Raw genomic sequence first — 27,428 nt, 5'->3', positions numbered from 1 at the left:
TTTTCATTTAAACACTTTTCAATTTCCCTTTTTCATTAACCCAATTTTTATTTATTTTTCATATTATCAATTTTTCCATTTCCCATTTTCATTTACGTTTTTGATTGATTTCTTTATCCATTTACCCATTTTTCATTATTCTATTTTTCATTTAAACACTTTTCAATTTCCCTTTTTCATTAACCCAATTTTTATTTATTTATTTTTCATATTATCAATTTTTCAATTTCGCCTTTTCTTTTATCAATTTTTTCTTTTATCTATTTTTCATTTATCCCTTTATCTATTTACCCATTTTTCATTAATCTATTTTTTTTATTTAACCACTTTTCAATTTCCCTTTTCATTTACCCAATTTTCTATTTTCCAGTTTCATTAATCAATTTTTCATGTATCTCTTTTTTATTTACCCATTTTTCTTTTATCTATTTTTCATTTAACATTTGTTTGAAAAATTTTTAATTTTCCATTTTCCAATTTCTCTTATTCATATAGTATTTCCTTATTTTCTTATTTATCACATTCTATTTTCCCCTCAAAACTATGGAATAAATTAGTATATGCATTCAAATGAGGCCCGTTTGTCAGATTTTCATGAAGCCCGCATTTCTGTTTTTAAAAATACTTTTTTATTGGTGTGATTTAATATTATAATTTTAAATGTCTTAATCTCATTACTTGCACGTGAAAAAAATAATAAATAACAGAAATAAAGGCTTTCAAACATTCTTCTGTGTGATTAACCTATATAATGGGTTTCACTTTAGTGATAAAGTTCCTGAAATAAATGTGGTTTTCAGTAATATTCTAGTTTATTGAACGGGTCTGTATAGATTTGACCATGTATTTGTAAGTAAATATTAAAAAGATTTTAGCTGCTATATTGAACAAACACTCCACCATGGAAAAGGAGTTCAGATGAAGTATAATCTTTTTACCAGAACTTTATAGAATTACATAATGTAAAAAGGATACAAACTGTGTAGTATTGCTCTTTTATCTACTGACATACTTAGAATCTTGAATTACTTGGATAATAAGACAGAAAATAGGATGTGTTTTTTTTATAAGAAATTGTGCCTTCTAGAGTTGTGTCGTGTAGGACAGACAGCATAAGTAACAAACAATACTATCTAATATCTGGACAATATGGGGATACAAATTGGTGTTTTGTTCTTCTACAAGGTTTTTCTTTTATATATTTGTAAAACTTCCTCCCAGTGATATTTTAAATGCTGTGGGGATAGAGGGTGGTCCACTCACAGCTGGTTGTGTGTCTGCTGCTAAACAGCCGGTGACCTCACGGCGCCATATTAAAATGCTCTCTCCTGTCTGCCTGTGAGCTTGTAGCTTAGCAGCAGCGGCTAGCCACCACTCTGCCTTTTTCATCCACAAGCCTGACAAGAGGGCAACGACGTGATGGAAATTGACTCGCTTGAAGAGGCGCTCAGAGGTCAAAAATCAAATTTCGCTTTCTTCGTTTTGATTAAGGACAATATGGGTAAAACAGGTGTTTCGAAATGGCTGTTTTTCTAAAGGAAAAGCGTGTCGCTAGCTAGCTACCAGTTTAGCTTTAGCTGATGCTAACATAGGTACTTTTACAGAACTGTTAGCCGTGTGTTCACGGTGTTCGCTACAATAAGCCAACTTGTTAAAATGATTAACCAGTACATTTAAACTATAATACTGTTTTCCCTATTTTAAGTCGTTGGCTTAGATGGACTTTTAGGCCACTGCCTTCGGGTTTTGTATAGAACCGTTTAGCGGTCGCCTTGTTCGGGCTAACTTAGCATTCCAAGCTAACTTGTGCCAGTTTTAGCTAGAAAGCGCTCTTAACTAGATTGATTATGTAAATAAAGTAGGGGAATCAAATGTTCCGACGGCTTGACTGAAACAGGTGTAACCGACCACCTGCTAACTGATGGCATATTTGGTTGATGTAGATAACTGAAGGAAGTTAAACATCCAGTTTTACGTCACAGAGTTACCACAATTGAGCATTATGCCAGGATAAATGAAAACCCCTTCTTCTAGGCAACAGTGTCAACAGTTTAAGTATGTCTCCTCTGTCTCCTCTTTTTTGACCTCATTACAGATTTTGATAAGAAAGCGAAGAAGGAGCTTACCCCCCTTTTGGAACAATTTCTATGCCATGTTGCAAAGACTGGACAGACCATGTAAGTGAAACCCACAGGCCCCATTTTTACTATTCAACCATGCATGTATGCATAGAAAAGTTGCTGAACAATGTACATTTCACAGCTTTTCAGCTGTAAAATGTACATTGTTAAAAGTTAAAAGAATGTTAGTTTCAAGACAGACTTTTTTCTTTTGTCTCGGTTGTTTGTGTGGGGAGCGGGATTGTTTGGATATTTCACAACTCTTAAGCATTCGCATAAATGTATGCTAGGCAGAAAAAAATAAAAGAATTGTGATTCCTATTGAATGACGTTCTGTTCAAACTGAGAAGTAAGATTATTTTTCATCAAGTATGAAAGGACCAGTGACTTTCTGTGCTGTAAAAAAAACTGCGAGACATCATCATCTTGCATATTTTAGCCAAGCTATGTCTAACTGCTAAAATCATGATCGAATGTGTCAGATTTATAAGGGATTATAAATAGTCCCAAAACTATGTAGTTTTTGGTTGTTCTGGTTAAAGATTAATGTAGTATATGGATAGCGTACATAATGCTATGCTTTGATTATGTTATAGACGAGGGGTCACCAACCTTTTTGAGACTGGGAGCTACTTCACTGGTACAGAGTAACACGAAGGGCTACTTGTTTGATACAGACATAAATTATATTGGCTCAGCCTTTATGACATTAATACATATATGATTACATGCTGCCTGATCATATTAATGTTAGGGACTCCTCACAATAGGTATCGGTAATGATTTACCATGGCAGATATGGTTAATTGTTATTATGTGATCAGATGTTTTTAGTTCAGAGAGTTTTAAGTTTGATTTAGTTTTGGAGCTCTTCTGTGTGATTCTAAATTGCCTACAAGTGTGACTGAGGATTGTTGCAGTAGCACTTGCAGCTGAACGGCTGTATGCACTGTGCCTATATTGAGATTTTCCTTTTAAATAAAAAAATAAAAATAATATTTCTTGTACTTTTTATTATCTAACCCTCTTTACTATTAAGAAAATTGTAGAGAAAAAAAAGATCTGTTTCAAAACATCTTGTATGTAGCGCACATCAGTGTCAGTCTGTGGGGGTGAGCACGCCAAAGCCTAAATCTTATTGGTCAGTTTGCGTTTTTTTTTTTTAATTTGGAGGCTTGGCGCTTTCTCTGTAAGCTAAAAATGAATGAGCGGAGTTTGATCCACCTGTAGTTCTAAGAGCAGCCGTTTGGATTCTGGCTGAGCTTTTTACACTGTGCGCGGTTCTGGTGGGGTCGCCGGTTTATTAGTCTTTTTGTTTCGTGAACAGAAAAGATGACTTGTCACCCATTGGCTGACATCTACGGAGCCCCCCAGGGGACATGGGGAATTTTTTTTCTTTTGCGTTCCCTCGCAATACTTTTGCGTTCCCTCGCAAAAGGTTTTGCGTTCCCTCGCAATACTTTTGCGTTCCCTCGCAAAAGGTTTTGCGTTCCCTCGCAAAACTTTTGCGTTCCCTCACAATAATCTACTGATCAGTTCATGCGGCTTAATTGATACTATAAGCCAGGGGTGTCAAACTCAATTTCACCGAGGGCCACTTCAGCATATTGGCCACCCTCAAAGGGCCACATTGACGGTACAAATCAGGAGTGCCCAGCTGCAGTCCTTCAGACTGCAACTTTTAGATGCATCCCTGCTAAAACACACCCCAGGCAAAAGGTTGACTTCCCTCATTAGCAGCAACTCAGTTCTGTAGAGCCTTATAATGAGTAAATGATCCAGGTGTGTTAGAGAAGGAACGCATCTAAAGTTGCAGATGGTAGCTCTGGAAAACTAGACTTGGGCACCCCTAGCATAAAATGTATGAAAATACAATGTTAAAAATAAATTGAACACCTCATATTGTTTGTTAAACAACTCTTTGGAGCTTCTGGTTAGGAAGCCCATTCAAAACCTTTGTTTGAAATGGCGCGTTAAATTCAAGTCTCCATTACAGACCAGAGAAAACTAAAGAGAATGCAACTTTGTGTTAATCCATTTGAGGAGCCGGCAGTTTATCTTGAGGAAATAAATGACGATGCAAAAGTTCAATGTTCAACTAGGTGAATATTAACTAAACCGTATAAAAATGCAGCTAAATAGCCAATGTTAATGTGATTATAATTTGATTGGTAAAAATAGAACATGACCGATTTTTTATTTTTTTTTAATCCTTTCGGTCAAAATGACGGAGAACAAAAAAGTCTAGCGTGACCTCTCTCTCGCTCTCTCTCTATCTATCTATATATATATATATTTAGCTGTCAGTGGTTTTTGTCACTCCGGAGAAAAAGTTAGATCCGTTCATCTGCTTTATTTATTTATATATATATATATATATATATATATATATATATATATATATATATATATATATATATATATATATATATATATATATATATAGGTAAGCCATCAGTCTTTCACCTGGGAGACCCGGGTTCGAATCCAGGCCGGGACACAAAAAACAAATTGCGCTATCCAGTCTGGGTCCTTAGGCAAGACCCTTTGAGCTACTGCCTACCTCATACATTGATATGCATAACATGCCGGCTCAGACATCACCCGGCCAAACAAGGTCTGCGTCAGGTGCTGGGGAACCAGAGCACCTTGACGACAAATGGGCTACTGGAACAAGACGGAAATGGGCGAGAGGTGAAAACTGTTTGAATCTGTTGGAATGCTACTACTCATGTTAGATCCATTCATCTGCTTTATGTGTGATGGACAAAAAAGTTCAGAGACTGTACCCTGAGACTGTACACAAGCCGTAAGGACTAGAGGACTAGTGAGTGTGAGAGCCACTGTCCAGGATGAAACATCCAAGATCCATAAATGCATCAAGGACAAAGCCTCAACGGACGATGTGCTCAGCGAATGTCTCAGACAATGGGGAACAGAAGTTGAGGTGCTGGAGCAACCAGCATGGGAGGACAAGCCCCTACATGGGATGTACCACCAACAAATAACTCAAGTGGCTGATATCAGGAAATCCTACCAATGGCTGGAGAAAGCTGGACTCAAGGACAGCACAGAGGCCCTCATCCTGGCTGCACAGGAACAGGCCCTAAACACCAGAGCAATAGAGGCTCAGATCTACCACACCAGACAAGACCCAAGGTGTAGATTGTGCAAGAAGGCCCCTCAGACAGTCCAGCACATAACAGCAGGGTACAAGATCCTGGCAGGGAAAGCGTACATGGAACGACATAACCAAGTGGCGGGCATAGTGTACAGAAACATCTGTGCAGAATATGGACTGGAAGCCCCAAGATCAAAGTGGGGAACACCCCCAAAGGTGGTGGAGAATGACCGAGCTAAGATCCTGTGGGACATCCAGATCCAGACAGACAAGATGGTAATGGAGAACCAACCGGACATTGTGGTGGAGGATGAACAACAGAGGAAAGCCGTTGTGGTGGATGTAGCAATACCAAGTGACCACAACATCAGGAAAAAGGAGCAGGAGAAACTGGAGAAATACCAGGGCCTCAGAGAGGAACTGGAGAAGGCCTGGAAGGTGAAGACCACAGTGGTGCCTGTGGTCATCGGGGCCCTCAGGGCAGTCACCCCCAAACTGGAGCAGTGGCTCAAACAGATCCCAGGAACAACATCAGACATCTCAGTCCAGAAAGGTGCAGTTCTAGGCACAGCAAAGATACTGGAGGAACCCTCAAGCTCCCAGGCCTCTGGTAGAGGACCTGAGGTCAGAGGATGAAAGAGAGACTACCCACGGAGGGTGAGAATGGAATTTTTATATAATTTTTTTTTTTTAATGTCAAGTATTTAAACTGAAATGCACAATGTGTACTCTGAATGAGTGAAATGGGAGTTGGAATTTATAAAGGTTGACTTCTCTATGGAGGTTTTATTTTATGTTTGATTTCTATTACCTTTTTTCTGCTCACATTTGTTGCTTACATGTCCAAAATACTGAATGTTGGACTTACTTCATTCATTCATAGCAACTAGCAGTTAACGACACAACAATTTGGGGAAACCCCACAGCTTTTGATCTAGACTGTGCACACCTCTGTTTCACCTTAGATCTAGAGCTACACAATATATCAAATCACAGGCATCGTTATGTCAGTGTTTACAAAATTGCAAACACTAATAACTGCTTGGATTCAATATTTGGTAGGATGTTATATTTTAAGTGACATTCTAATAGTATTTTGGGCCGTGTCTGAATCGGATGTTGAGATGGAAAAAATTTTTTAGTCAAACGTGAGTTAGTTGTACTCTAATTCAGTGTTTTCACAGTTGGACTCTCTAGGGAGGCTCAAAGTTGGAGAGAAGATGAGGTAAAAAAACAAGCAAAAATAAAAAAAAAATTTAATCTATTAATTTTTTCTAATACATTTCCAGTTAAATTTATTTTTGATTAAAATCTAATTTCTTTTCCAATTTAATAATCTATTATTGTATTAAATACAATACAATAACTGTATGACACGTTAGCTCACTGCAGATGACACACCCGGAGGTGTTTTACTTGTCTGCAGGGGACTTTAATCACGTAAAACTGATGGACACACTGCCCAGTTTTTACCAGCGTCTCACCTTTTCTACATGAGGAGACAACACTCTGTCTGTACACTAACATTCACACTGCATACAGGGCTTTTCTTTGTCAACATCTTGGCCTCTCTGACCACATCTGTATTCTGCTGGCATCAGCATATCATCCGCTGATGATACGCATTAGTCACTGTGTGACCCAGGGATGCAGCCTGTGTGCTCCAAGACTGTTTTCGGCCTTGTAATTCACAGACTGGCAGGTCTTCAGAGAGGCAGCTACTTATGAGGGAGAGGTAGATCCGGAGGAGATCCTTCTGTTCTTGGCTTCATCTCCAAGTGTGATGATAATATCACCAACACCGAGAGTAACCTGTTAATTGAACCAGAAACCCTGACTGAAGGCTGAGGTGAGATCTCTGCTGAAAATCTAGGGATGCTGCATTCAGGACTGGTGAGGCATCAGCACTCTTGAGAGGTGAGGAAGGGACTGACTGTTGGCATTGTGAGAGCCAAAACACAAACGCCCAGAAAATTCAAGGTTACTTCACTACCAACGACCCCCGGCGCATGTGGAAGGGCATCAAGTGCATCAGAGACTACAATATCGGGGATGCAGAATGCCCAAGGAACTCCTAATTGCCAGATGCACTCAATAAGTTCTTGCCTGCTTTGAGGATTCTGACACCCCCTCAGCACCAGACTCTTGCCACCACCTGGTGACAGACCCCTCTGTGTGACCACATCAGATGTGAGGAAGTCCCTTTGGGAAACCAATCCCCATAAGGCTGCAGGCCCTGACAACATCCCAGGGTGGTTACTGAGGGACTGTGCACATCAGCTGTCTGAGGTGTTGGCAGTAGTGATGGGCAGATGAGGTCTCATTGGGTGTATGCAGGGCTTGAAGAGCTCCAGCCGGGGGCCGGATTTCCGACTTTTGACCAAACGGTCCGCCTCAACCAAACTGTAGTCTCCAGGCTAGACCTGAACGTGTCGGTGGCGACACATCTAAATTTGCAGTACCGTAATTCCGCCACACGTAGCGCCATCTGAAAAATTCCAGCGGTTTCTGAAAGGGAAGACGTTGCACTTTCCAGCAAATATCAGGTTAATACGGCAACTTCATAGCTGCAGCTGCAGATAGTGTAATTAATCCGGGGGGGGCACTCGTTTAATAGACGGTAAATTGCGAAAATAACTTGCTGGATATTGAAAGTTCCAGTTGTTATCGATACATGGGTAAGTATATCATCTCACAGGACATTTAAAGAACTACTTACAATTAAAATAAGGAGGATTTATTTAGTCAGACGTTTGAAACTTAAGGTAAAGAGCTCCGTCTGGGGGCCAGACTTCCAAGCAAAGCGAGCATTGGACCAAACGGCCTGCCTCAACTAAACTGTAGATAACAGACAAAGATGTCTGCCAATCAGAATTCTAGCTCCTGTGTTCTTGACCAATGTAAAACGTTTTGTAGAAAAGAAGTGCATGTGTTCGGTTAAATCAAATGCGATATGAAAGAAGATGGAGTTTGTCTCACCCGGTAAAGAAACACGTTTACTTGAGAAAGGAATTAAAAACAGGTGGTGCTGGGCATGGCTAGAGGAAAGGGGACAAGACGGGAAGCTGGCGGAAATTTTTACAAAAGGGGGGCGCTGGGATTTCTTTGGGGGCGTTTGGTCGAAGGTAAACTTTACACCTTACAATCACAACAATACCAGTTTAGACTTTGAGCAACTTCCTAAAACTAACTGTTGCAGCCAGGCATTAAATCATTCTTGGCTGCAACTGTATCGATGGCAGATCTTCTTCTATTTAGTGTTTGTAGCTTCTTGGCGCAGCTCCGCTATTGCTACTGGTAGCTTCACTGCATCAGGTCAGAGTTACACCGGCTGATGACGTTGCTGTGATTCACTTTGTCTGGTGTCTGATTTTCTAATATTTTATGTTTTATTGAGGATTTTTGTACATATGTTTAGGCGGTTCTGTGATCATGTCAAAGCAGCAACTTGAATTAAAAAGTGTTTTATTTCCATCTGGATGCTGCCCTCTTCCATGGAAGGACAACAGAAAATCGCTCTTATAAACTTGTAATTACTAAAATCACGATACCCTGACTTTGTATCCCTCTGAAAAATGAACCCATTTAAATAAAGAAATCCCTCCATGGGTGATACCACGATAGAGAGCGTTCATTTTATAGTGTTAACACCTGTGCTGTAAGTGGTCCGGTATGAAAAGGGTGTGATAGAACAACTGTACTGCCACAACACTTTTAAATTTCAATAATCAGAATACCGAAATTGTTTCCGTTGTTTTAAAAGGTTTATGTCAGTCTGCCTTTTCCCCATGGATATGCCCTGCACCTTAGGGGGTAAAAAAAAAACTAAAAAAAAACGACGCACACATCGCGCAAAACTCTGACACAGGAGAAGTGGGACATAAAACGGAGCAACGAACTAGATGTGAATTATGGCATAAAAACAGAGAATCCGACGCTGAACAGTGAAAAATCAACACATGATGTGAAACATGATGATTAGGCGGTGCAGCAGGTGATGAGTGAAGATTACGGATGGCGGGCGTCAATAAATGATCAAATAAATCTAGCAACAGGAAAGAAACTAAAGTGGACATAGCAATAAACCAAGAGAGGATAATAATCAAAGGAAACTAAATAGAAATGAAGAAGAAAATGCAGTATTAGATATGAGACCATATCTAATACTGAGAATAAATATATCTTAGAGACCATAACAGTAAATAACTTATCACTTATTTATGTTTTTAATAAGATTTAATATATTTATTTCTTCAGTAGTATTTTTCATGTCAGTGTTAATGTCATGAGGCTGATGACTCCATGACACTTTCAATTTGACTCATTAGGATTTGATTAAGAACCAGATTTGTTCTTTGTAATTTCTGTCCAGTAAAACTATTAATCTATAAATCAATAGACAGGTCTATATAAAGATATAATCCATGTTTCTGTCTCATATTTGTATGGCATTAAAAGGAACTTTAGTTTTTCCACTGAAAGCTCTGGTTTGCACAGTAAATGCCATGTGGGTGAAATTTTATGGATGATACTCTGATGTCCCATTCTCCTGAAGGCAGCACAGAGCTGCACCACCAGAAACTGACAAACACTGAAGAGAAGAAGAGTTATGATGAATGTAGTTACAGTTCTATCCATGTTTTAATGTTGCAGAGCTCAGTCAGTTTGTAAATAGTTCAAAGTTTAAACTGGCATGTTGAACATCTTTTATCTGATCATTTTGTGGAAAATTTAACAACTAGAAAATGACAAAGAACAAGAATATTTTTTCCACTCTGATTGGCTGCTGTTGGCCTACAAATTTTAAGTTGATTGTTCATTAAATTTTTCATAAACACCTGTGAAAATAATTTCTATTCCCATGGCTTTTTTGTTCTCTGGGAAATTATCTTGATGATAAATACAGAAACAAGCATAAAAATCAAAACATCTACAATAGTGATAGTAATATTAATAATAAAATAATAGTCAGAGCAAAGTAGCCTACAAATTCTTTGGTGGGGGGCGGGAGGGACCTGGATAAAGGCTGAGGGGCGCTGGCCCGAAAAAGGTTGAGAAACTGATTTCGTTGGTAATTTTGCATGTTCTAAATTACTTGCAAAAACATTGACTGAAAGGACTCTTATTTAATGTTGAGGGATTTTTGCCTGTAGGGCAAACCTTTAGGGCACAGACATTTTACATTTTGTTTTGAGTTGAAATGAACTGAAGTCTTATTTAAGTTTGAGTGTTTAGCTTGTTAATTGTATTGTTAGAAGCAATTGTTTGCACTATTCAAAGACACTTTGACGCTATAGTTAATTTCTATTAACTATAAGTTTCAGGCTCAGGATCTTTTTTTTTACTTTAAGCCCTGTGTATGGCACATTTCCCAAACTGTGTCGATGCTGTGTTGAAACTGTGTTGCTGTATCACTTGATGGTGACATCTGTTCTGTAGGCAAATTGCAAAAAGACTGGAAACAGACTGAACAGGGTCCATTCATGTTTGTATTTAAAAACGTCAGCTGCTGTAGCAACTTTGGGTCGAGGCAATTGCGCCTGTGCCGTTACTGGTGCAAAGGCTAGATAACGTATCAAAACTCTGAAGACTGAAGATGTTGTCAGCAGATTTATTGACATTCAAAAGGATGAAACTGAAAACAAGACAAAAGACAAAATAAATGTATCAGTATGCGCCGCATAAATTACACTTTACCCCGAGTTTCTGCCGAACATCTATAAGTGTATCTAGGCAACCGATACGGTAACTTCCCAACTTGCGGTTAATTACACAACGGTAAAAATAAGTAAATAAAAACGTATTCGCAGTCAAAATAGCATATTAAGAAGCTACATATAGCACAGAAACAATCCTACATAAATATTTTCACAATACATACTGGCAATGCGACCATAAAGAAAAGATGTTTGCAGAATCACTTGACCGGGCCTCACGAAGTGAATGCGGACTGTGTCTTAGAGCGCAAGGTTCACTGTTCGATGGAGTTTATTTCAAAAGCAACAAAAGATTGCTAGGGTTGCAATTCCTGAAAATAACACATGAGGGCAGGCTTTCCCCTTTTTTCTTGTATACACTGAAAACAGCATTTATAACTTCAAAACAGAACAGTGCCAAAAAACAAACCATTTCTCCTGCTTTTGAGAACACCCTTTCAAAGGGCACTAATGATGACGGTGAACATAGAAATTTAATTGCAAGTTTGTATAAGGTAGGGTAATGTAGTCATTGCGTTTCCCAGTAGTGGATCTTGTGATCTCACCTCAGAGATGCATCTTTGAACCTTGATAATGGCATCGGTGTTGACATTTGAATTAACCTTGGTCTCTTCAACTTCCATGTCCAGCTGCTGCCACAGGTTATCATCTGAGAAAAAAAAATGCATCTGTTACTAATTCATTGTAATTATATGGTGTGACTTGCAAGAACATTAAAATACACATTTAACATTGTCACCATGTCACTATGTTGACATAGTGACAAACCTGAACTGGGAGCAGATGGTTGAGTTGAAGGTCCAGTTTGGGCATCTTCCATTTGTCAGTCCAGTGTTTCTCATTTCTGCCGCACACTCTAATGCATTATTGTCTTTTGAAGCACTTAAGAATCCCATCGTCTTGTACCGACAGTCCAGTAATGTTGGTATAGTCATTCCACTTAATGACTCCAGGTTGCGCAGTGTTTCTAGCGGTTTTCTTTTAAGGTTTTCCATAAGATTAATTGCGGTTTTCGTGGTTACATTTAATGCATTGTGATGCACCATTTTAAGCATTGGAATTACACTTTACACTCGCCCCAGCCCCCAACAGTTTGGTTAAATAGAGCAAGCACACGGAATGTGTCCTCTATGATTTTGTAATCATCTGTAGTTAGCTGAGGTGTGTCACTTTTTAAAGAGGCCAGGGACACCAACACTGGCTCCTTCTGTTTCCGCCATGTGTTCCAGCATTAAATGCGTGACATCTCGTTGACACCTCATTCATTAATTTCTTCTGTAGCTGGACTTGTGCCAGCTTCTCTTTGGCTGTAGTACTTGTTCTAAAGTATGCAACAATCTGCCTTGTTTTATTTCTATCAGTGAGTGTTTCAATTTGGTCACATGATTTGACCAAATCACATGATAACGTAAATTTAGAGAATACGCTATGCAAATCGTGTGTCTGATTAGGAGCTTTCTGACATATGCAATCATGTTTACAGTCACATCTGTGACCAGACATGTCACTTTCTCTGATATGGCTGACTCCTCCATTATTTTTTATTCCTTGGGCCAGATTTTCAGCAGTGTTCCACTCCCAACATTTATTTACAAAATGTATGGTTCTCACTGTTGACATAGTGACAGGTCATAGCCAGGTAAGTCTCCATGTTGATGGATGTCCACATGTCAGCTGTTAGGCTAATTGCAACTGCACTCTGCAGCTCTTTTTTCACTTGCTCCTTTTTCTCCTCATACCTTTGGCTAATCATCGTCTTTATAGCCTAAAATTAATAACACAAATGGAGAAGAATAATATACTTCAACATGTATAACGCCCATTCATCAGTTTTTCACGTACCCTTCTACTTGGTAGAACATACGAGGGCTCAAGTTGGAGCAGCTCTCGGAACTGCTCATCTTCCACAAGGATAAGCGGCTGACAGTCTATAATGATCATAGTCACTCATGACTCGCCTGCTTTCTGGAAACACGAGGGTTTATCACAGCAGTGTTAAGTTCTTCCCTCTGAGGCCGGGTGAGCTTATGCCTCAGCCTTGTGGAAGTTCTCCGTTTACAGTAAGACAGCACCTGGGAGCAAATCCTATGTTTCACCTACGATGGAAACAAAAGTTAATCCATGTAAACTAATTCAAATTTCCCATTGAAAGACATTGGAGTAATTTGGAAGAAAAATGAAGAAAAGTGGAAAAAAGGTGGGTGTGGCGATGTGGCAAAATCACCTGTGAAGCCGTTGCCATATATCCGCCGCTAAATTCCACAGATTCCATCCAAGCTGCACTAAACTCACTAGGATTGATCACTCTTTGTCTGAAAACCAACTATAAAATCTTAAAAATGCAAACATTTTAAAAAGACTTGAATAAAAAAGTCAATTCTTAGCCTGGTTAGGGGCACAAGTAAAGCTTTGTGATTCGACAGGCTTACAATGCACTGGCCCATTCCCTGATATTGGGCAACTCTAGCTGTTACTGCAGATACATTTCTACGGTTTCTGGCTATATAGTTAACGTGAATTCATGTTAAAGCTACTTTTTCTGATTAAAAACCTCTGAACAAATGCTGCATTTCAGAACCTCTGTTTTGGTTTTTGTATTTCACCTCATGATTTTTTTTTTAATTCCTCCAGTGTTCCATGGTCACAATTCAAGAGCTACTTCTTGTTTAAATTGGAAAAAGTAATGGATGACTTCAGAGCCTCAGCACCTGAGCAAAGAGCTTCGGCAAACTCAAACGTGGAATCGGTTTCGTTTGAGGACATGAAGGAGAGAATCTTGAAGATAGTGAAGGGATACAATGGGTAGGTACCTCCAAAAAACGTTACATCCGGTAACTTATATTAAAAGAGGTGTGTCCAAAGTGCAGCCCATGTGCCATTTGTGGCCTTTGGAGTGATGTCTTGTAGCCCACAACTGCAGCTCAAGAATGATACAAATTTGTTTCTTGAAATTTTCATTATTATAAATTTTTACAGTTTTCTTGCAATGAAAAATGACAAGTACAACACAATTTGTTCATCTTTTTACAACCAACCTTTGGACATAGCTACACTTATTATCATTCAGACTTTTACTGAAAAGCCAACTTTGGGGGCAGTTTGACCTAGACGGCAGCATACCATAAGCGCTCTTCCTTAAAGGTTTTAAAACCTCTCCTGTTGAAAAGCTCCTCCGATAGAAACTGGACATCCCTTACTCTTATGAACTCAACATAGAGCTCACAGAACTCTAGCTTCAAAACCAATAGGAGCAGCAAAACCCTGATAGATTGTGGCCCAGTTCCTTTCTCAGAGGAAATACTAAGAAAGGCATGGGAGAAGACCATGCTTCAACCACGACTACCCTACCACAATTCTAAATTGTTAGAAAGAATTCAACGAAACAAAACAAGTGCTAAGAGAGAAGATCCGTTTTATGCTCCAGAAAGACGTCACCAGTAAAATGCACTTCTGTTTAATCCAAATTATGTCAGCAGCTTCTTAAGGCCCCCTAGACCTTCAGGGGCCCTATAAATGCTAACATTTTAACACAGACCATAGATGTATAAATGTAACATTTGTTTGAGAATATTAATTAGCGCTGTAACGATTCCTCGAATGATTCAAGTACCTCGATTATTAAAATTCCTTAAGGAAAATTTATCTGCCTCAAAGCTTCGTTAAATTATGTTTTATTATTTAACGCACCGTGTTCTGCCCGGGTCATTATTTGTGGCGGGCAGCACGGTTACTTCTGCCTAGGAGTTGTTGCTCACAGGCATAGTGGTAGCAGCATGACATTGAATTTTCCGTCGTTTCACGTTAAATCGTGTGGCTTGACATTTGGAGTATGACAGCTTTTGTGCTATGGGGAGAGAGAGAGAGATCCAATTAATCGTAAAAATAATCCATAGAGTACTCGATTACTAAAATGTTCTTTTACAACATCCTGCTAAATTTGATTTTATGGTTTCAGCATAAATTAAAAGATTTGGAATTGTTTAACATTTAAATTTAAGATTTTAAGGAGCTGGCAAGTTTACTTTGTAAAAGTTCAAAGAGCTACATAGTGTTTTGTTACAACTACAATCTGATGCTGTGTGTTTAATATAGGGCTGAAACGATTCCTCGAATGATTCGAGTACCTCGATTACTAAAATTCCTCGAGGAAAATTTACCTGCCTCGAAGCTTCGTTAATTTATGTTTTATTAGTTAGCGCACCGTGTTCCGGCCGGGACTTCATTTGCGTTGCGCGGAGCTCTCACTTCCGCCTCTGAGTTGTTGACAAAAGCTAAGTCTCAGCGGCATAAAGTCCAATCTTCAAGATTGGCCTGTGGGGATTTTATTGATTGATGATAATGCCCGACTTTTTATCGTTTTTGGGGAACCAATAAGCATCCTTAAAATGACTGGGGGAATGCCTGGAGTACGGCAGCATTTCTCCTCCGGGGCTGCTGGTTGAAAGCGAACGGCGGGAAGAGCGCTGAGGTGAGCGGATAGACTGAACAGGGCGGGCGGCTGAGTAGCTGATGCTTACCGTGTAAATGTAGCTTTACCGACGAACCGCACAATAAATTTCATATCCCGGTCTGAAGAAACAGGTGGCGGAGCGCATCGTACATGGCTGGTAGATGAGTTTCTGAGTGTGACCAGTGAAGGTGTCGTAAATATCCCGTATTGCTTCCCCCGTGTTCGTCCCCCGGTCTAACGGTTCGTCAGTCCGCTGGTCTATTTCCTCCCCTCCACCCCATCTTACGTTCGTTCATTCGCCCTCTCCTCCCACTCCAGGCGGCATTTCCCGAATTTTCAAACCCAAAGCATGACAGGTTAGGTGGCAAGGTGAGTTTAATTAATCTATTAAACTCACTGAAGATGAATACATAAACTAAAAGCTGGATTGTAGACATTTTTATAAGCATATTTGTGAGCCTGCCTCTTTATTAAATTCAATATAATTTCAGATTTTTCTATAACTTTTCTTCTGGTTAACTTAGAAAGTGAGCTATTATTGTTACAGGTTAGTTTTCTAAACTACAAAAAAGCAACTGTTAGGGATGCTCAAATATGAAAAATTGGACTGATATTGATATCTGATAGTAACACCGGTATTATGCCAGATTTACCAATATTTCATTTTATAATTTTTTTTATCCGATTACTTGATTAATCGTAAGAATAATCGATAGATTACGCGATTACTAAAATATTCGTTTACAACAGCCCTAGTTTAATATTTGAGTTTGAGCTCTGCTTGTTCACAATTACATCTCAGTAAATTGCAGTTATAACTGATTGCTTTTTAGGTTGGCTAATTAAACTACACTCTCCTCCCAGATTTCACTAAATCCATATTGAATGTGGCGTTAGTGGCTCTTCTGTTTCGTGTCTTGAGTTTTTAATAATTGCCACAGAAACTGTTTTGGTTGCCCAAACTAGACAGAACCACGCGTTGGATAGCGAGTTGAGATGTAAACGCATATGCTGCTCATAATCCTTTGTTCACAGATATAAATCATTCTCACCACTTGCTCCTCAACATACACCTCTGAAAGCGCGACTACGGGTTATACCTGTCTTTCACATAGAGCTGCGCAACCAGAGCCAATGCGATGGGTTTTAATCTTGACTCCTACATTGATCAAAAACTCTGAAAGGAAACATAAGTTGTACATAAGTTACAGGGGGGTGATGTAGTGATTCTTGAGAATAGGGACAAAATGGGTTTTAATTTTCCCATAATTTTTTTTTGTTATTTCTCAACCTTATGTATGCAAATATGACAAATAATGTTTAGGAAATGTAAAGATGCTAAGGTGCAGGCTCCCAGTTGCAACATTTTTAAAAAAAAATTATATTTTTAATCGACCTGACCTAGAAAGTTGTCATCACCATCTGACAAAAATAAATAAAAAATCATTTTTAATGACCCTATTAGTGATATTTTTACTCATTTTACAGACAAATGTTTCTCAAGAAACAAAAGAAATATTATTTAAAACCAAAAACAACAAAAAGTCCATCTGACGGAGTTGACAGAACTGAAGGTGGTGACAAACTAGTGAATAAAATGAAAAACTTGGTACATGTGAAGTAATGCAATTTATGTAAAATACATTAAAATGAATTAACTGCACATTTAAGTTAGGGCTGTTGTAAACGAATATTTTAGTAATCTAGTAATCTATCGATTATTCTTACGATTAATCGAGTAATCGGATAAAAAAAAATATAAAATGAAATATTGGTAAATCTGGCATAATACCGGTGTTACTATCAGATATCAATATCAGTCCAATTTTTCATATTTGAGCATCCCTAACAGTTGCTTTTTTGTAGTTTAGAAAACTAACCTGTAACAATAATAGCTCACTTTCTAAGTTAACCAGAAGAAAAGTTATAGAAAAATCTGAAATTATATTGAATTTAATAACAAAGAGGCAGGCTCACAAATGTGCTTATAAAAATGTCTACAATCCAGCTTTTAGTTTATGTATTCATCTTCAGTGAGTTTAATAGATTAATTAAACTCACCTTGCCACCTAACCTGTCACGCTTTGGGTTTGAAAATACGGGAAATGCCGCCTGGAGTGGGAGGAGAGGGCGAATGAACGAACGTAAGATGGGGTGGAGGGGAGGAAATAGACCAGCGGACTGACGAACCGTTAGACCGGGGGACGAACACGGGGGAAGCAATACGGGATATTTACGACACCTTCACTGGTCACACTCAGAAACTCATCTACCAGCCATGTACGATGCGCTCCGCCACCTGTTTCTTCAGACCGGGATATGAAATTTATTGTGCGGTTCGTCGGTAAAGCTACATTTACACGGTAAGCATCAGCTACTCAGCCGCCCGCCCTGTTCAGTCTATCCGCTCACCTCAGCGCTCTTCCCGCCGTTCGCTTTCAACCAGCAGCCCCGGAGGAGAAATGCTGCCGTACTCCAGGCATTCCCCCAGTCATTTTAAGGATGCTTATTGGTTCCCCAAAAACGATAAAAAGTCGGGCATTATCATCAATCAATAAAATCCCCACAGGCCAATCTTGAAGATTGGACTTTATGCCGCTGAGACTTAGCTTTTGTCAACAACTCAGAGGCGGAAGTGAGAGCTCCGCGCAACGCAAATGAAGTCCCGGCCGGAACACGGTGCGCTAACTAATAAAACATAAATTAACGAAGCTTCGAGGCAGGTAAATTTTCCTCGAGGAATTTTAGTAATCGAGGTACTCGAATCATTCGAGGAATCGTTTCGGCCCTAATTTAAGTGAGATTTGACAACAATTTCACTGAAAGAGTCAGAAAAACTCTGATGGAGTTGACATCTGACGGAGTTGACAAAAAGCCAAACTACCTCAATTTATATGATGTTATTCTGAAGGAGGCCATATTGTAGCTCATCAGGTCCATGAAATCTTTACATTATACCAAAATTAAGCTTTTATTTCACAAAATTTTATCAAAGTTTTGTAAATTATCAGTTATGGAGTTGAAACGTCATGGTTGTGACAAACAACTTAGGAATAAAACAGAAGAAAAAACTAAAGAATAACTTAAGCTAACCGGAGCTAACTAGCCCTCCTAGCAAAGGAAGAGAAAAGACAACGTCATGGGGTCCTCAGAAGTTCTGGTGCCCCCCAATAATGCCTGATTTTTTTTACATTCTTTTCATTTCTGACGGTGTTGGCAAAAACTAGGGACAAATTTCAACGGAGTTGGAAAATATATAAAAATGATTTTTAATTCAATTTATTGATACCTCTATAATTATTTATATGACTACTTATACTTAATTGTCACAATATATAATTTTAGTATTTCTTTAATTATTTTAAACTATTATAATGTATTGATTTCTGCTCCTGGACAAGGGCTTTTACAGGCATCATCCACCGACTACAATGTTTAAAATAAAAAAATATTCAGCAAATACCAGGAAAATATACATTGTTGTGCTCACATGACTCAGGTTAGTTGAGTCAAATATTTGAAAAAATTATATTTTGTGTATATTTTATTCAAATTTTGTGCTTTATCCATAGGACCTGTTTTGTCCCTATTCTCAAGAATCACTGATTCATAGAGGTCAGCCTTTGTCCAGTTTGAGTAAAAGGAGGGGCACGCGATCCACACTGAGTAAACTTCAGTGATCAAGCAGTGGCAGCACGTGAGGCAACGCGTAGAAGCGCCAACAGTGTGATTGGTTGTTCTCCCGGTTTAGAAAGGTTTATAGTTTATGGATTTTAATGGTACAAATACCATTAAAATCCATAAACTATAAACCTTTCTTTTGGGAATAATTATGCTCCACCAGTAAAATGCTCAGAGCAACTGAGACGCTTGCTGTGGCTTATTTAAAAAAAAAAAAAAAAAAAAAAATTACGAAATGTTTTTCCTTTCCCTAAAAACATAAACATGTAACGCTTAGCCTGTCGGGTAGCCAAGCATAGCATGGGGGTGCCACCATGCTATACACTGAGGAAAACCCTGCTTCAGATATTTCACAATTTAATTCCAGTATGTGATTAATAAATCTTTTTTTAAAAACTAACACAGGGGCAAATGGAAACATTTAAATCAAACTTTATTCATGGGTTGTAATGGCCTTCCCATGTTGAGTTTAAACCTAAATCTAAATGAGTCTGATGCATTTCACTTTATTTGTAAAACATTGAAAAAAAAAAAAAAAAACTTACGTAAAAGGCAACACTTCTGCATTGTTTATGATTTTTAAGGTGACAAAAGCATAAATATTATGTTAGAAACTGTTAAAAAAAAAAAAAAAGGTTTTTGTTTGTTTTTTTCTTAGAATCCCCTTCACAATCCAGCGATTGTGCGAGCTGCTCACAGAGCCCAAAAGGAACTACACTGGAACAGATAAGTTCCTTCGAGGCGTGGAGAAGGTTGGTCCTAATCGGTGTCTGTCTCTCTAAACTTTTCAAACGGTTGTTTTGTTCTAAGTTGAGCTTTGTTGCTTCTGTTTTAGAATGTGTTGGTGGTAAGCTGTGTCCATCCCACTTCAGAGTAAGTATATGGTGTAGGCTGAAGAATCATTCTATTTTTAGATGCAACAATGAGACGATCACATTTTTAATCTTGTTTTAATCTTTTTTATTTATTTATTTTTTTCAGGAAAAATGGATGCAGCACTGTTAACCGAATGAATGGAGTGATGCTTCCAGGAAACACATCTGCTTTTATAGAGAGGTTGAAAACTGAAATCGGTTGTCTTTTTTTTTTTTTTTTTTTTTGTAACTCTTGAGTTCTCATTCTTAAAATGTCTTAATTGTGTCTAAATTGAAGGCCTTAAAATATACAGTTGGGGCCAGAAATATTTGGACAGTAACACAATTTTCGCGAGTTGGGCTCTGCATGCCACCGCATTGGATTTGAAATGAAACCTCTACAACAGAATTCAAGTGCAGATTGTAACATTTAATTTAAAGGGTTGAACAAAAATATCTGATAGAAAATGTAGGAATTGTACACATTTCTTTACAAACACTCCACATTTTAGGAGCTCAAAAGTAATTGGACAAATAAACATAACCCAAACAAAATAGTTTTTTTCAATATTTTGTTGCAAATCCTTTGGAGGCAATCACTGCCTTAAGTCTGGAACCCATGGACATCACCAAACGCTGGGTTTCCTCCTCCTTAATGCTTTGCCAGGCCTTTACAGCTGCAGCCTTCAGGTCTTGCTTGTTTGTGGGTCTTTCCGTCTGAAGTCTGGATTTGAGCAAGTGAAATGCATGCTCAATTGGGTTAAGATCTGGTGATTGACTTGGCCATTGCAGAATGTTCCACTTTTTTGCACTCATGAACTCCTGGGTAGCTTTGGCTGTATGCTTGGGGTCATTGTCCATCTGTACTGTGAAGCGCCGTCCGATCAACTTTGCAGCATTTGGCTGAATCTGGGCTGAAAGTATATCCCGGTACACTTCAGAATTCATCCGGCTACTCTTGTCTGCTGTTATGTCATCAATAAACACAAGTGACCCAGTGCCATTGAAAGCCATGCATGCCCATGCCATCACGTTGCCTCCATCATGTTTTACAGAGGATGTGGTGTGCCTTGGATCATGTGCCGTTCCCTTTCTTCTCCAAACTTTTTTCTTCCCATCATTCTGGTACAGGTTGATCTTTGTCTCATCTGTCCATAGAATACTTTTCCAGAACTGGGCTGGCTTCTTGAGGTGTTTTTCGGCAAATTTAACTCTGGCCTGTCTATTTTTGGAATTGATGAATGGTTTGCATCTAGATGTGAACCCTTTGTATTTACTTTCATGGAGTCTTCTCTTTACTGTTAACTTAGAGACAGATACACCTACTTCCCTGAGTGTGTTCTGGACTTCAGTTGATGTTGTTGAACGGGTTCTTCTTCACCAAAGAAAGTATGCGGCGATCATCCACCACCGTTGTCTTCCGTGGACGCCCAGGCCTTTTTGAGTTCCCAAGCTCACCAGTGAATTCCTTTTTTCTCAGAATGTACCCGACTGTTGATTTTGCTACTCCAAGCATGTCTGCTATCTCTCTGATGGATTTTTTCTTTTTTTTCAGCCTCAGGATGTTCTGCTTCATCTCAATTGAGAGTTCCTTCGACCGCATGTTGTCTGGTCACAGCAACAGCTTCCAAATGCAAAACTCACACCTGGAATCAACCCCAGACCTTTTAACTACTTAATTGATTACAGGTTAACGAGGGAGACACCTTCTGAGTTAATTGCAGCCCTTAGAGTCCATTGTCCAATTACTTTTGGTCCCTTGAAAAAGAGGAGGCTATGCATTACAGAGCTATGATTCCTAAACCCTTTCTCCGATTTGGATGTGGAGAATAATTAGAGGTCTTGCATTTTCTTATGGCAGGACCATTTAATCTAGGGGTTTTTTTCTCACTGGACTTCTATCAGGCAAAAATTTGAGTCGCACACAAATATTTTTATTTCATTCTGTGACTCAAGGTGGTACCTTTGCTAGCTACCTGGCCAGGTAGTTGTGACTGTATCATGGGTGCAGTTTTTGCTATGGTTGATGCAACATTCTCACCACTTCAACCATCACCTCTACTTATAGATTTTTCAATCTTAAATTTTGTTACATTGCATTAAAAAAAGTCTTATGGTCTTAAATTTGGCTTATTGAAACCTGCAGATACCCTGTAGCTATTTTTTTCATGTCTGTCAGGAAAGTAAATGGTCCAGGAACCCCTCGACCGTTGAACAGACCAAAGGTGTCTCTGGCCAACTCACTAGCAGCCAATGGTCTGCCAGACAGCACAGACAACAAAGACCTCAACATGGAGCAAGATGACAACAAAGACACCAGGTAGGACAGGTTCTATAGAAAACCCATCTGCCCTCTTAAACACAACCAGCAGTTGGAATCTATTTCTGTCATCTGTCTCGATTTCTCGTTAGCAACGTTTTGCCTTCAGAAGGCTCCCCGGGGAGCGCTGTGAAGAACAAACACTCGGACGAAGAGGAGGAGGAAGAGGACATGGAGGCTGAACACCAAGAGGTAAAGAGACTGAAGTTCTGCAAAGACGAGGAGGAAGAAGAGCAGGAAGTGGAGACGCTGAGGTCCTCAGACAGCAGCCACCACTCCAAAGAAGCTGAAGCCATGGTACAAGAGGAAGAGGAGGAGGAGAAGGCGTTCAGCACTGAAGCTGCCACTGAGGAGCAAGGTGGGTTCTGATAGGATTTATTTCTTTTTTTAATGTTCTCCCCATCAAGGTTCTACTCTAAGCTGCCCAGAGTTTTTGGCTTGCTGTCAGTTTTAAATTGTTTTTCTACTTCAAAAAAAACAAAAACAAATACATATATATATATATATATATATATATATATATATATATATATATATATATATATATATATATATATATATATATAATATACTAGAGATGTGCCGATCACCATGAGGGCCAATCACCGATATCGATCACATAATTATTATTTTTTTAATCATAAGCACTACCGGTTGCATTAGACAAAAACTTGTTTTTAAAATAACTTTTTTCAAGAAAACAAAACAAAACAGGCATTGTGCAGATTGTACTGCTATCAGTAATACTACCTTTAACAGACTGAAAACATGTGAAGGCTCTGAAGAGGCTAAATAATGCAAAAAGTCAAAATAAAACCTCTCAACATTGCCAAAAAATTCAAGTATAAAACTTAACATTCAAAGGCAAAAACAGGATCCATTACAATAAACAATCTAGAGTTACTGAATGAAAACTTCCTGTTAGCATGGCGGCTAGCTGATTACTGCTAGCTCTGATTGGCTGTTTCTGACTGAGCGGAGTAATTATGCAGATCAGGGAGGAGGCAGAGGAGATCGATTATTTTTTCAGAGATTATCTGTCTCATGTTAGGACAGCGAAAGTTTTAATACGTATGTAAAATTTATTTTTTTAAGTTAGATGCTGCAGCTTTAAGCAGAGGTTCGGTGTGAGAGTCACTACCAGGTGGAGCAGAAGCGAAGCTCCGTCTGTCAAATATTACTACCTGTAGCGTAGCAGCGGCTCAACAGTGAGAGCAGAACCAGCGTCTTACATCGCAGCTCGAAGACTTAAATAATTTTCCAGGTTATTTGTTTAGCTTTCTGACCGTCATGCTAATCCGGGTGAGTGTTTGTAGCTGTGCGCTGCTTTACCTGCTATCTGATCCTCCATATGTCTTTTTTACTGCAGTGAGCCTCGGTGTAGCCAAACTCCATCAAGTATTTCATTGTTTTTATGCCATATTAGATTCGTCGTGTTGATGCATTTTGACCTGCTTCAATTTTCCACCGCTACATGCAAACTTCTCCATTTACTCAGTGGTCATAGTTCCACATCGCTTAGGATTTGTTGCTGCGCGTTTGCGCAGAGTGAAGGAAAGAGGAGACCAGCTGTACAGACAGGCTGCGAAATGAGATGCAGGTGATCGGTATCGGCAACAAGAGACCGTAATCGGGGATCACCGATCACTTTTTCACGGAAATCGGCCGATTATGATCGGTGGCCGATAGATCGGCACACCTCTAGTATATATGTATATATGTGTGTGTATATATATATATATATATATATATATCTGACTGTATAGCTCAGTGGGTAAGACACCAGTCTACCACCTGGGAGACCGGGGTTCGAATCCAGGTTGGGGCAAGTTACAACAGTGCAATTGAGCTATGCAGTGTGGGTCCCTAGGCAAGACCCTTGGAGCTATATAGCCTACCTCATACAATGAGAGACACTGATAAGCATGACGTGCCGGCTCAGACGTCGCCTGGCCAAACAAGGTCTGCGTCAGGTGCTGGAGAACCAGAGCACCTTGATGAAAAATGGGCTTCTGGAACAAGACGGAAATGGGCGAGAGACGAAAACATGGATCTGTTGGAATGCTACTACTCAAGTAACCCTAGTCAGAGGGGTTACATGCAAAGACTGAGGGTGGAATGGTTACTTCGACACCCACAGTCTACAATGACTGCCAAACAACTGGTAGCTCAGTGTTCCAACATCCGCAAACGGCAACTGCTATCACAACTTGAGATTGACGAGGTACAACACAAATGCTACGGCAGGAGGGAGGAGCCCAAAGGTAAGGTCAGGGGGGAGTTAACTACTCCCCACCCCGAGACTGGGTATGCAGCCCCAGTAATGAACGAACTATCAAAGCTGAACGAGACAGCAACTGACCTGAGAGACAGAATCATGGCCCGAATGAACACCAGGCAATTCGGGACGCCAATTACAACGGCTGAGTGAAGTACCATCAGATAGTCTCATTGAAGATGTGAATGCAGCATTGAGAACAATCCCTACCAACACCATAACAGAAACCAATGAGCTGATTTCCATCATGGAAAAGACGGTTCATAGCAATACCAAGTGACCACAACATCAGGAAAAAGGAGCATGAGAAACTGCGCAACTTAGAGACAGATACAGGATGAAAGAGACCACCCACGGAGTTTTTTTTTTTTATATATATACACACACACACTAAATTATTTTTTTTAATTGGGTGATGACTAGCCAGGTTTGTGGTGTATCTCTAGCTGTTGACAACTGCTTCATAAAAACAGATAAGTATTTTTAGATGTAGCAATTATGTTTACAATTATACAGGTATTTATACAATTATAAATACCTGTTGTACCCCCTTTTTTGTCCTTCTTGTTGTTTAGAACCAACTAGCAGCACAGTGTCTGAGAGTTGCGAAGGATCCAACCAGGAGGAGGGTGATCCGACTGAGAGGGAGGTACCATGCGCTTCAGAAGAGGAGAGTAGCGACATGGACCAGACAGACCAGCAGGCCCCCACTAGCGTCCAGGAGAACCAGGAGAGCAGCCGGGATGGAGAGGAGAGCAGCAGTGACCCGGTCAGCAGCAGCAGCAGCAGTTGTACAGAGGAGGGGGCAGTGGCAACGCGAGAGGAGACCGCTGTCGCTCCTTCCTTCATTACAACTGAACCTCCTACAGAGGGCGCCACCTTAAACACTGAGACCATCGAGGAGCCTATGGAGCAGGATTAGACTGAAGGCTACCCCTTCTCCCTGCAGTCGCATGTGACTGTAAACCAGCTTGTTCTTTCCATCAGTTGTCGCCAAGACGACAGGCACCTCAAACACCAGACGAACACCTCGCCCTGCCTCTGGACACTCCTCCAAAATGGCTACTATTTTGGAGGAGTGTATTTTCTGGGCTCCAGAAAATATTTTTTCTTTCTATTGGAATATTTTACAGGTTTTTGTTTTTAAATCCAACAGGGTTGATTTTATTAGCCTTGGAATTTTTTTCCTCTAATTATTTTTATGATCAGTGAGTTTATTTTGACTGCTGTGGTTTATGGCTCGAGTTTTGGACCACTTACTCCAACCTGTAACAGGAAGTAACTTGCCATTCTACAGACTATTATTTAGTAGACTTTTCATAAGAAGTATAACCACTTCTATGAGCTTAAGTGTTGGTTTATCTTTAATCCACCAGGCTCCATCAGCCAGTTTTTTTTTGTGTTTTTTTTTCCCAATTGATTTCTCAGTTCCTGTGAGACGAGAAGCTTTTATTTTTACCACTTGCTATCCTCATATTTGAAGCGTCTTTCCACAGTGATACACTACCAGTCCCACTGAACTATACAGACATGTTCCCTTTTGTAATAGCATCCTCTGTAAACTGATGTTTTCTGGGATGCATAAAACCATAATTTATTAGATTTCAGTTCAGTGACTTCTTCTGGAGTACATTTTGGGGATGTTTTTTTGTCTGCCGGTTGTAGTTCCCGAAAAATCCAGCTGTAAGTACAAAGATGGAGCGCTTTCTTTGTATCGTGATGTCACCACGTTGTTTCACCGACTGACCGATATCCAGTTTTTGGTTACAGTTCTACACCTGTTTCTGCAGCTGTACTTTTTTGATATTTAGAATTTTAAATTTCTGTAAAGTAGATTTTTTTGTAGATTGTAATACAGTTTGTGTTCACTGCCTTTGTGAAACAATATATTATTGTATAATTTCTGTGTATACTCTGAATACTTTTGCTTTCAGCGCGGTATTCAGAAATAGCAATAAATGTTAACATTTTTAAGTGTGGTGATCGTGCTTATTTATAGGGCTCAGAACTGTTACAGCAGAGCACAGTTGTGAAGGAGAAAGAATATTCTATGTTTAGACCTCTGAAAAGTGGGGTGCATTTCCATCAATCCGTTTTCTTGCACTCGACTTTAGGAGGGGTTCTGGTGCCTATCTCCAGCTGTCAACAGGTGAGAGGTGGGGTCATCCTGGACAAGGTCACCAGTGGCAGAGATAGACAGGACAAACAACCAGGCTTACACTCTCACACCTAAGGAGAATTTATACAGACCAATTAACAGTCATGTTTTAGGACTGTGGGAGGAAGCCAGAGAGAACCCACACACGCACATGGAGTTCATGCAAACTCCATGCAGAAAGACCCCGGGTTGGGAATTGAACCCAGGACCTTCATGCTGCAAGACAACAGTTCTACCTACCGCACTGTGTTGTACATTTGTAATCAGCTTTTTTACTTTGATACTCATAAATTGCAACCAGTAACCTTTAACTTTAGTGAAATGTTTTCTTTTTTTATGGAAGCAAGAACAGAAGCATTTTTGCAAAATTGTTTACTTTTATTAATTTTAAGGTCATTTGTTATAAATGACCTTCAGGATGGTTTGCACCACAGTGAAAAAGTTCTAGGCAAACAACCAGAGCATAACGTGAAAAATTGTGGCAAGGCTTAAAAATGGATGTTGATCCATTTAGTGTTAACCTCAGCATATTTCCAAATAAGACTAGCTAGATCGGTTTGTGCAGAGCTGATCTAGCTGTAATTTTGAGCAAATGTTATGTTGAGGTAGGGTGGAGGAAGTAAGGCAGGAATTGATGGTAAGGGGATAGTAAAGGGCTGCACAGTGGTGCAGTTGGTAGAGCTGTTGCCTTGCATCAAGAAGGTTCTGGGTTTGAGTCCCGGCCTGGGA

The 27,428-nt window shown here is 39.5% G+C and overlaps 1 protein-coding gene across 1 annotated transcript; it reads left to right on the top strand.

The window, feature by feature from the left end:
- The first annotated feature begins 1,198 nt into the window (after positions 1 to 1,198).
- Positions 1,199 to 26,515, top strand: ppp4r2b (protein phosphatase 4, regulatory subunit 2b). The gene is made up of 9 exons (XM_088005929.1): positions 1,199 to 1,453; positions 2,096 to 2,177; positions 13,590 to 13,760; positions 19,748 to 19,841; positions 19,925 to 19,962; positions 20,071 to 20,145; positions 22,123 to 22,263; positions 22,356 to 22,621; positions 25,117 to 26,515. Exons 1-9 carry the CDS (start codon positions 1,420 to 1,422, stop codon positions 25,461 to 25,463), a joined length of 1,248 nt encoding a protein of 415 aa, XP_087862055.1. The 5' UTR covers positions 1,199 to 1,419; the 3' UTR covers positions 25,464 to 26,515.
- Positions 26,516 to 27,428: the final 913 nt, after the last annotated feature.

The sequence above is a fragment of the Poecilia mexicana genome, unplaced genomic scaffold, assembly GCF_051168715.1.
Source record: "Poecilia mexicana isolate PSO_F unplaced genomic scaffold, ASM5116871v1 scaffold_5, whole genome shotgun sequence".
In the NCBI taxonomy this organism is placed as follows: Eukaryota; Metazoa; Chordata; class Actinopteri; order Cyprinodontiformes; family Poeciliidae; genus Poecilia; species Poecilia mexicana.
The sequence above is the reverse complement of the archived record's forward strand: the minus strand, read 5'-3'. Positions and strand labels throughout refer to the sequence as shown.